The 9953-nt window shown below is 50.1% G+C and overlaps 5 protein-coding genes across 5 annotated transcripts; 4 read left to right on the top strand and 1 right to left on the bottom strand.

Annotated features, from left to right (window-relative positions):
* N7484_003972 (TRAPP III-specific subunit 85 family protein) lies at positions 1-2296 on the top strand (the record flags this gene model as incomplete). Its single annotated transcript, XM_057114392.1, has 2 exons — positions 1-1090; positions 1125-2296. The coding sequence occupies 2 exons, from the start codon at positions 1-3 to the stop codon at positions 2294-2296; spliced, it is 2262 nt and encodes a 753-aa protein (XP_056974532.1).
* A 295-nt stretch (positions 2297-2591) lies between these two features.
* N7484_003971 (putative vacuolar sorting protein SNF7 family protein) lies at positions 2592-4333 on the top strand (the record flags this gene model as incomplete). The annotated part of the gene is made up of 5 exons (XM_057114391.1): positions 2592-2641; positions 2738-3026; positions 3105-3326; positions 3384-3578; positions 3638-4333. The coding sequence occupies 5 exons, from the start codon at positions 2592-2594 to the stop codon at positions 4331-4333; spliced, it is 1452 nt and encodes a 483-aa protein (XP_056974531.1).
* Positions 4334-4409: 76 nt separating this feature from the next.
* rad18 (E3 ubiquitin-protein ligase RAD18) lies at positions 4410-5667 on the bottom strand (the record flags this gene model as incomplete). Its single annotated transcript, XM_057114390.1, has 3 exons — positions 4410-4902; positions 4959-5088; positions 5142-5667. The coding sequence occupies 3 exons, from the start codon at positions 5665-5667 to the stop codon at positions 4410-4412; spliced, it is 1149 nt and encodes a 382-aa protein (XP_056974530.1).
* Positions 5668-5878: 211 nt separating this feature from the next.
* N7484_003969 (uncharacterized protein) lies at positions 5879-7627 on the top strand (the record flags this gene model as incomplete). Its single annotated transcript, XM_057114389.1, has 9 exons — positions 5879-5929; positions 5982-6037; positions 6097-6335; positions 6394-6572; positions 6628-6915; positions 6972-6993; positions 7045-7194; positions 7250-7432; positions 7488-7627. 9 exons carry the CDS (start codon positions 5879-5881, stop codon positions 7625-7627), a joined length of 1308 nt encoding a protein of 435 aa, XP_056974529.1.
* Positions 7628-7974: 347 nt separating this feature from the next.
* Positions 7975-9706, top strand: N7484_003968 (glycoside hydrolase family 125 protein; the record flags this gene model as incomplete). The annotated part of the gene is made up of 3 exons (XM_057114388.1): positions 7975-8102; positions 8160-9373; positions 9435-9706. The coding sequence occupies 3 exons, from the start codon at positions 7975-7977 to the stop codon at positions 9704-9706; spliced, it is 1614 nt and encodes a 537-aa protein (XP_056974528.1).
* Between the last annotated feature and the right edge of the window lie 247 nt (positions 9707-9953).

The following is a 9953-nucleotide window of genomic DNA, read 5'->3' as shown; positions in this document are numbered from 1 at the left end:
ATGACATCGCCCGAAGATGCTGCTCCGGTCAAACCACCGCCGTCCTTCTCCCCCGGCGTTGCGCGAGGCACCTCCAAATCAAGATACGCGGACGAGGCCGAGTCCACACATTCTATAGATGCCGAGCTGGCAGAGGCCCGCTCGGGGTCCTCTCCGACGCCTCTGTCGGCTACCACTGCGGAGTTGCCCATCCGGTCTTCATCACCGCACGCCCGGTCAATCAGGTCGTCCACTCCGCAATTAGCTCGCTCATCACTTGGCTCGCCATTTGATGGAAGATTTGATGGCTCAGAAGATATCAGGTCCTTAATAATCCGCGCCTTCTCGCCAACCGTTGCCATCTACGCCTCCGATGACACCGATGAACTGGTGAGGAATAAGGGGTTCAAAGGAGGGTTCTGGGAATTGGTTAGACCTTTTGGCGATACCGTCTCTGGAAAAGTTGTCATCCGGGACAGTGTTGGATCAAGTCGTGCCTGGGAGGATTATGGAGTGCGGTTCGTGAATTTGAAAGGGTTTGGCCGGGCCCCCGCAGGTCGAGAGTCCGGACAGGAGTCGTCTCTGACGCAGATGGAAGAAATACTGGAGCAGCAGCTGGAGTCGGCAGAAGGGCCTCTTGGAGGATCCATACCCTCAAAGGACGCACTGGGGGTTCCAGCGGCAAGCCCGCTGTGGAAGTTGTTACTACGACAAATACTATCCGCTACCTCTGCGGCACCCCACGAAACATTTGGTCACCCTGTTGCCAGTGTAATTGCTATTAGCTCCCGCAACATGGCCCCGTTGGAGACACTCAGACAATTGTATGGTGAAAGCAGTTCTGGTGACCAGCGGTTACCAGATTGGGTTAATTCTGAGTATCTTCGATACTATGTCTTGGTCCATGATGAGGAACGCGACGATATTACAGAGTCAACAAAACTATATGACCAGATGAAGCGACACTTTGGGTTACATTGTCACTTGTTGCGGCTTCGCAGTAGTCAGTGCATCGTGACGGACGATGACAGTGTCCAAGTACCTTCGTGCGAATGGCTGTCCCCACAGGAGCGTTTGTCAGGCGTGGGAGAAGCAGGCAAGTTTTTTTTTTGTATTCACCCAACAACTGGAAACTAACATCATAGCAGAGACATTAGTGGATCTCGGCACAGATGGTACACCGTACCTGTTTGACTCTGATGCCACTGCCATTCGGACATTCATTCGAGAACTCATGGTACAGTCCGTGATTCCCTTCATGGAAAATCGTGTTGCTGTCTGGAACGACCAGATTGCTTCTCGGAGACGTGGAATCAGTGGAAGATTCATGTCCGTCGGCCGAAGATTCATGACATTTGGTTCTGGCGCAAGATCTGGGACCACTGGCTCCTCGGGTGGAAGCGGCAATTATGATCCAACAAACAACTTTTATGGGCCAGACTCGCCGGAAGCCATTTTGCGTAAGATGGCGGATTTTGCTTTTATGCTTCGTGATTGGAAGTTGTCCGCTTCAACATATGAAATGATCCAGTCGGACTTCAAGAATGACAAAGCATGGAAATACCATGCCGGAGCTCATGAAATGTGTGCAGTGAGCATGCTTCTCAACCCACTTGCTATGTCTGCCAAGATCAAGCTTGAGAGTGTTGACCAAATGTTCGAGAACGCTTGCTATTCTTATCTCACACGTTGTTCCGACGTGCCACATGCACTGCGTGCCCTGTCTCTCGGCGTCGAACTTCTCAAGTCTCGGGGTGGATCTGCCACCGAGAGCGCAGCCAGATGGGCCATGCGGGTCATGGATTTTGGCTTGGTTGGCCCTATCGGTCAAATATTGTTCACGGAGAGGATTTCAGCATGCTATGCATCGAAGATCTCTATGGGTGGAGCTAAATGGGGCGGGCGTCGTCGAAAAGCCGGTATGTGGAGCATTTTCGCTGCGAATCAATGGCTGAAGGCCGGAAATCCTACTTTGGCTGCTGCTTGTCTAGAAGAAGGAGAACGTCTCTACGGTGATGTGCTCGAGACGGACGGTGTCTTTCCAATTCCAGAGATGCAGACCTTTGTCGACAACCTCCGGCATTCCGTAAAGGTTGAATACCTCGGGGCAAGAGGATTTGACGTACAGGATGAGCCAGTCTCAGAGGACCCAGTCCCTACCGATGAGACTAGCGAGAAACTTGAGAAGATTGACAAGCGAAATCATCGCCGCTCTTTGATTGGGCTGCCTGGGCAGCTGGACGTGGGGAATCTCACCATGACTTCAGGGGCCAGGGACCCTGGAAACCCGCCAAATGATGACTTTGAACGAGCCTGAAGCATGAATTTAATAACTCATTATAGCATATAAGCATAGAATACATTTCTGGTCATTTTCCAATTCATCTCGCTTCAATGTCTCTCATATGTCATAACATATAGCCAAAGTCACGTGTGCCTTATCGATAAAGCTGTGGAGCGCATGATGTTGACATCGACTGTAGGTCGAAACCCACAATTCAGTCCAACGCAAGGCATTTTCTCTCCTGGCCACGTCCCTGTTTGGGCCTTGCAATAACCTTTCCTTAGCTAAGTCACTCATATTTTAGAAGAGCCTTTCATATCGTCCAAAAATGAGCGATCTCCTGAACTACATCCTCAATAATGAGGATGCATTCCGAAGGTACAGATCCCGGCGGTAGCTGCGACATGCCCAAATGAAAACACGAGAGGAAATGAAGAATCAAACATAGCTGACTTTCCACCTGTTGAATCCCAGAAACCGCCTTCCATCACTTTATTCCGACTTCACAACTCAAAAGAAGACGAACCCCGACGGCTACGCTGTGAATGTCGCCGCATGGCAATCAGCACTGAACCACGCCGCAAAGCGCGGGTTTACCTCATCGCGTGGTGTGCGTGTGCGCTCCGGCTCAACCACATCGCAGAACAATGCCTCGACGCAGCGGAAGAAGACGGATCACCTTCTTCTACGTACGGACGAGTCATTGGCGAGAGATTTGGAACTTCCAGAGTGGGGGAGACCTGTCGCGCTTGGCGCAGTCTTTGTATGTTGGATATATCAGTCGTAATATTTGGATTGATATTGTGATATCCGTTACCGTTACTAATCTTTTTTCTTCCAGGACGAGGCAATGCGCAACCGCACTATGATTCCCTTGTCGGTGTACAAAACTACTCCGGGGTGTTTGCGGAAGAACCAGTGGCGGTTAATAGATCCTGCAGCTTTGAGTCCGTGGAATGTTATGAGCTGGGGCGTTCGTCAGTTAAAGGGATTTGTGATTGGTGAGGGAGAATCTGCGCCGAAGATACAGGTGCAGGAGTTAGTGCTTGTGGAGAACTTGGAGGTAAGGAAATATTTGCATTATTTGGATTTTGAGGGGCTAAAGCTTATATTTTGACAGGAGGCGGGGGATTTGGTGGTCAAGAAGGCCACTGGCGGAAGACCTTCCAAATTGGATCTGATATGGTCAAAAGAAAGCTTTGTTGAAGAATACTCTACAGTATTGCATGATGCCACAGAACTCTCAGACTCTGATTTTGACGTTCTTTTGCTCTATCTTTCCCGCGACTGCGGGGCCATTGCGTATGATGGCAGGGTATGTGGGGCTATATATATTAATATAAAATCATTTATGGATGCTGACCGAGATAGCAGACTATCAAGTTCAAGTCATCAGACGAACCAGTTGAGATCACACAGCAAGACACGACCATTGCCTCCATTAAAACGCTTATATCGACGATCTCAAAGCAGGTTTCGGACATGGAGTCAAAGATGGCGGAGCTCACTCAGTCTGCAAAGATGGCATTGACCAACAAGAATAAGATTTCTGCTCTTTCGGCAATCCGCTCAAAGAAGCTGGTTGAGCATAACCTTTCTCAGCGGCTCAGTACCCTCGCGCAATTGGAAGAGGTATATTTCAAGATCGAGGGCGCTGCTGGTCAAGTTGAGATCGTCCAAGTCATGGAGGCGAGCACTGGCGTTCTGCGAGGGCTACACGCTCAAATTGGTGGTGCCGAGCGGGTTGAAGATGTGGTCGAGACACTGCGTGAGGAAATGGCCAAGGTGGATGAGGTTGGTAGTATTATTAATGAAGCTGGCCCGGTCATTGATGAAGGCGAGATCGATGATGAACTGGAAGCCATGGAGAAGAGCGACCAGGAGGCGAAAGAAGAGAGGGAAGCAGAGGGAACACGGCAAAGGCTCGCGGAGCTGGACAGCATCAAGCAAGCTTCGGACGAAGCAACCCGCCGCGCACAAAAGACGAAGGACGTGGACTCTGAGCTGGCAGAGAGTATTGGTAGGCTCTCTAACATGTCAGTTGAAGATTCCCCGTTGCCGGCTAAATAAAGGCAGCATCCTGAAAACAAGCAAAATTCTCCATGAGTTTTCTCGATCAAGTCACTTTTAGCCTCCCTGCAGTCCCTCATCGATCACCCAGATCCTCAGCAACCTGGCCCTGCAATCCACTTGGTGGTGTCGATGGTGGTTGGTTTGATCCCGATGATCCAGGAATTGTGGATCTTACTTGGGCATCAGTCTTCCTGCGAGCGCTTGCGATGAGGCGTCTAAAGTCATCGTTATGATTTGCAGACCAACCAGCCGCATCAAATTCCTTGCCGGTCACCGCGTTTCTATCAGGAACTGTCATCACTGAGCCCCCGCCTTGCGTATCTTCCCAAACTCTCAACTCGCGGAGAAGCTGCATTCTCGACTTAGGATTTTGGGAGTCACAATTTGCATTCCACAGGTTCACCCATTCTGTGTGCCGTCTTTTCATGAGGTCCTTGGCCCCCTCTGTTGGAATTCCGAGCTCTTTGAACTTTTTTCGCAGCTGGCTCGGGTTCATAAGGTCGTAGTTCAAGGTGGGAAGCCTATCTAATTGTTTTGAGGGTGAATTTTGTTGGCGTTGGAGAAGTCTAGGATAGCATTAAATTAGACCCATACCGTGGACTTTGTAGATGGCATGTCTTACCCGAAAGCCGTGTGCTTCTGTCTCGCTGCAGTTTCCGCTGCTTCTTGTTCGGCAAGGCAATTGTCGATATGGCGGCTGACTGCTTCTATCTTCATAGACCGTTCACATACAGGACAGACAGCCATGCCCTCTGTAGCTAGATTAGATCCAATCCAGAGCATGTGAAATTGCAGTGTCACCAACCTGGTATATATTCTTCTTCGCCTTGGCTGTCCTCAATGACTTCCGGGACAACTTCTGGCTCATGTGGCACTGCTTTGGCGCCTCTTGACCTTGTCCGCAGTCGTGGTGGACTAGCCTCCACCAGGGAAGATTCCCCGGACTGCTCTGTGTGATTCGCCTTGCGCTTTTTGGGCTGTGGCTCTAGGGTCTGGTTTTCTTCCTGTTCCTTGAGCGCCTTGAACTTCTGGGCAACTTCCATCACAGCAGGTCGCGCTGTCTTAAACGTATCCAAGAGTTCTTGCACTGCCCAATTGCGACGTAGCTTAAGTACTTGATCCCCTTCGCGGCAGATAGGACACTTGTTGTCGGCAGTAAGGCAACGACGAATGCATAGTGAACAGAAGCTGTGGGAGCACGAGGTGATCATTGGGGTGTCAAAAAAGTCCTTGCAAACTTGACATCTGAGGGCGGACTCAAGCGGCGCAAGTAGCTGGAGAGGGGTGCCGAGCCAGTCGGTGGAGTCGGTGATTTCGAGAGAGTTCTCCATTGAAGCGTAGGTACAGCCCTGCAGTTGTATGCTAGTTCCTTCAGGTCAAGAGCAACCAAGAGTTGCTTGGTGTTTGGAGGGCCAAGCAAGTGGAAGAGCCCGAAGCAGCAGAGAGTGGAGCAAATTCACGCCAAGACCGCTGACTGATACGCGTAAAGTGGTTTCGCGTCTCGAACATCACCAAGCTGCTTGTCTGCAAGCTACAATCACAATGGATCCTAAGATTTTCCTGGCAGAGAATGTGCTCAATGAGCGAAACACGGTGAGCTTTGTTCAAGGAGGGTAGTTTCCACCATTAACTCATTTTTATTCAGGTGACGTATCGCTCTTTGAGCCGCGCTCTCAAAATCCATGCCAACCGCGCCAAACAGTATGGCGTTCTACCTCCGGAATTTCGAAGCAAGACCTTAAACTCATCCTTTGACATAGAGTCCTATACGAATTCCATCGCAACGAAAATGCAAAGAAACCCCAGAGTGTCCACGCGACCTACGTCATCTCTGGTATTCAGAACCCAGAACCTACCACGACCAACGGCCATGCGATCGATGAAGATGAAGTTATGCAGAGCAGTCCCTATATGCCGAGTTCGATGCCGAATCAAGAACCAGTCCCTTATGCCTCACGCATTACATCCATCATACTAGCCCGCGAGGAGGACCTGGAAAGTAAGCTATCCCACTCAATTCACCACCACGGCAATTATTAATTACGAATTGAGCGCAGATGCGAAGGCTACTTTCCGATCGATATCTACAATGCATGTGTACAGTGTTCAATCGACAATCCTTCAAGATCTGAATGTCTTGGCCGATGTGGCTCGGGAGGTTGCGACTGCGGGATTGCAGGATGACCCGCTCGAGTGTGGAAAGCAGTGGGGTATGATACAGAACCGCCAAGTCAAGGTATCCTCAACTACGGCCCATTATTCTGCAACTTGGGGACTAACATCTATTACAGCGAAGGACCGGGGCTCGTCCACCTATCGCTGCACCAGCATCCAAGGCCAGTGCGCTGGCGCCGAAGGTTAAACCCGAATCAACTATCCCCGCCAAGCGACCCCTACAGAGCGAAACTATTACCAAAGAAGAAGTCGAGACTGAAGATTCCAAGCCTCAGCCTTCCTCAGTCAGTAATTCTCAATCGTCTACCAAGTCTGCGGTCTTGGTACCTAAGCGTGAGAAGAGTAATCTTTTTAGCTCCTTTGCGAAGGCCAAACCGAAGAAAGCCCCAGCACCTGTAGAGCCAGTAGGTTTATATCCCTGTTGTTGTTTTTAACGGGCATTAATTTGACTTCTCTTCAGGCAGCTAGTGAGACTCCAGATGGTAAGTCACAAATTCTTCGTACAACGCGAAATCATGACTCACAAATTCCAGTTGTCCTGGACGATGCTTCGGAGGATGAGCAAGAAGAGCTGTTCCCTGATACGGGCGATAAAGCTGAAAGATCGGCTGCCGCAATCCGTGAGAACAAGAGAGAGCGCGAGGAAAAGCTCAAACAGATGATGGAAATTGATGATGCCGATGGTTTGTCACTGTTTCATATGGCATACTCACGGGCAACTTACTCACACAACTATAGATGAAGAGATGCCGGATGCCGATGAAGAACCGGAACCGGAACGAGAGCAGACCCCTGTAGAGCAACCGCCGCCGCCCAAGCCCACGCAGCTAAAGGAAGAGGCCACCGTGCAAGGGGGACGCCGGCGAGGCAAGCGACAAGTGATGAAAAAGCGCACGCTGAAGGACGAAGAAGGCTATCTAGGTAAGCTTCTTTTTATTCTATGGTCTGATCCTGCTAGTATCTAATTCAAACACAGTGACTCGGGAGGAAGCGACATGGGAGTCATTTTCCGAAGATGAGCCGGCGCCCAAGAAGAAACCTGCTGTCAATGTGCCCAAAGCAAAGGGGGCTAAACCGGGGCAAGGAAACATCATGTCATTCTTTGGAAAGAAGTAGAAATCGAATAGCCGATAGTACTAATATAAGTCATACACCAAAAGCTCGGAACCTTGGAAGAAGTGGTAGTAGGATAAAGTAAACAAACGCCGATCACTGTACACTTTCTCCGCATTTATGGTGGAGACAGTGCAACCATGCCCTTGGCCGATGTCACCTCGCCCAGAATTTCCCCGATTCCAATCTCATTTCCATTTACCAGGAGTCGATCTCATGCCATGCGGAGGAATGCAAGTATCCCGGTCTGGTTGGGATCGACATTTAGCCTTACAAAAAGCCCATGACATCCCCTCATCGTCACCCGAAATCCCAGGCCCCAAGAGTTTGACCAGATCAATTTGCCCGTCATGCCTATCTCAATCTTTCTTACGGCTGGTCTTCTTGCTTTTCAGGTAAATGCATTGCCCGAGCGGGATACCCCTTCGATACTGCGTCGCGCGTGTCCCGACTACACTACCTACGCCTCGACGCAACAGTAAGTTCCCCACATCCTAGCCGTGCAAGTTCAGGGCACTGATCTCAGATCGCATAGTGGTCCTTATAGTGGAGGCCCTTTGAATCTTCCATACCAACGTCCCGCGGAGGCATGTCGCACATTCTCGTCTGATTCTGTCGAGCAGGTCATTGAGGATGTGACCTCGCGTCTGGTGGACAAGGACCTTGCGCAGCTCTTCCGCAATGCCTACCCCAACACGCTTGACACCACCATCCGATGGCATGTGAATGGCAGCAGTTCAACTGCAACACGTCGAAATCTTGACAAGCGCGATACTTCGGATTGGACTGGCCTGCAGACCTTCATCGTGACAGGCGACATTAATGCAGAGTGGCTCCGTGATTCTACGAATCAGGTCATGAATTACCAGAAGCTTGCGTCGCATGATAAGGGCCTACATGACTTGATTCTTGGCGCAATTCGCACTCAGGCCGAATTCGTCATCCGATCGCCCTTCTGCAACGCGTACCAGGCACCATCCGTTAGCGGCATCAAGCCCGAGAATAATACCCAAGTCGACACTGTACACCCGGCATACGAGAAGTCGTTTGTCTATGAGTGCAAGTATGAGCTTGACTCCTTAGCTCACTTTCTCAAGATGGGTAGAGAGTTCCATGAGAACACCGGCTCGACTGAGTTCCTGACGGATCGTTGGTTCAAGGCGCTGCAGACTGTCCTCAGCGTGATTGACGCAGAGTCTCAACCTACTTTCAACTCGAATAACCAGTTTGTTCAGAACCAGTATACCTTCCAGCGACTGACTACTCTTGGAACCGAGACCTTGACATTGTCGGGTGTTGGTAACCCACTCAACAGTGCAACTGGTCTCATCCGCAGCGCCTTCCGGCCCAGTGACGACGCCAGTATTTTTGGATATTTTATTCCTCCGAATGCCATGATGTCTGTTGAGCTGCAGGGTATTGCCAAGGTTCTTCAGGCGGCAGGTGGTCATGACAGCCTAGCCTCAGAGCTAAAAGACCGTGGCGAGAAGTTGGCGGCAGCTGTCCGTGAGCACGGTATAGTCACCAATGGCAAGTATGGGGAGGTTTATGCCTTCGAGGTTGATGGCTACGGATCGCGGACCATCATGGATGATGCCAATGTTCCTTCTCTTCTGTCCTTGCCTTACCTGGGCTTCCTCGACCAGACTGACGAAGTCTACCAAAATACTCGCAAAATGATTACCGATAAACTCGGCAACCCGTACTATCTGGAGGGGCCCGCTTTCCATGGCATCGGTGGTCCCCATAGTAAGTTCTTTATACGTGGATACATCCCTTGTATTGATACAAGTACTCACATTGCTCATAGTTGGTCTCACAAACGCCTGGCCCATGTCGCTGCTCATCCAGGCTCAGACTTCTGACAACGAGACTGAGATCATGGAATGTATTAACCTCGTTCGGGACTCGAGCTTGCTTGGTCTCATCCACGAGTCTATAAATGTTACTAATATTAAAGACTACACTCGCCCGTGGTTCTCATGGGCTAACTCTGTGTTTGGTCAGACCATTCTGAAGGTTGCTGCTGAGAGGCCTCATTTGATCTTTGGGAAGGGCGCTGAGCCCTATACCGTTGCTTAGGCTCGGATTGTGATATGGTACTCTTCTTGTATATTGTAGTACTATGAACTATTTTTGATATTCATCCACAAGTGTCAAGGTTAAAAAGTCCACGGAGAAAATCAATATTGAGTGCAAGATCTTGGGATTTCTAGGTCTTTCCGAGTGCGCAAAATAAGATATGAAGAGCTAGAAGCATTCTAAAGCGACCACGGGGTGAGTTAAAAGGGGGACTTTATATCGAACCCCGGAGTGTTCACCGCCTTGG

Source organism: Penicillium longicatenatum, assembly GCF_028827895.1.
Source record: "Penicillium longicatenatum strain IBT 33135 chromosome Unknown contig_2_segment0_segment0, whole genome shotgun sequence".
Classification (NCBI taxonomy): Eukaryota; Fungi; Ascomycota; class Eurotiomycetes; order Eurotiales; family Aspergillaceae; genus Penicillium; species Penicillium longicatenatum.
Note: the sequence above shows the minus strand (reverse complement) of the source record. Positions and strands in the feature narration are given on the sequence as shown.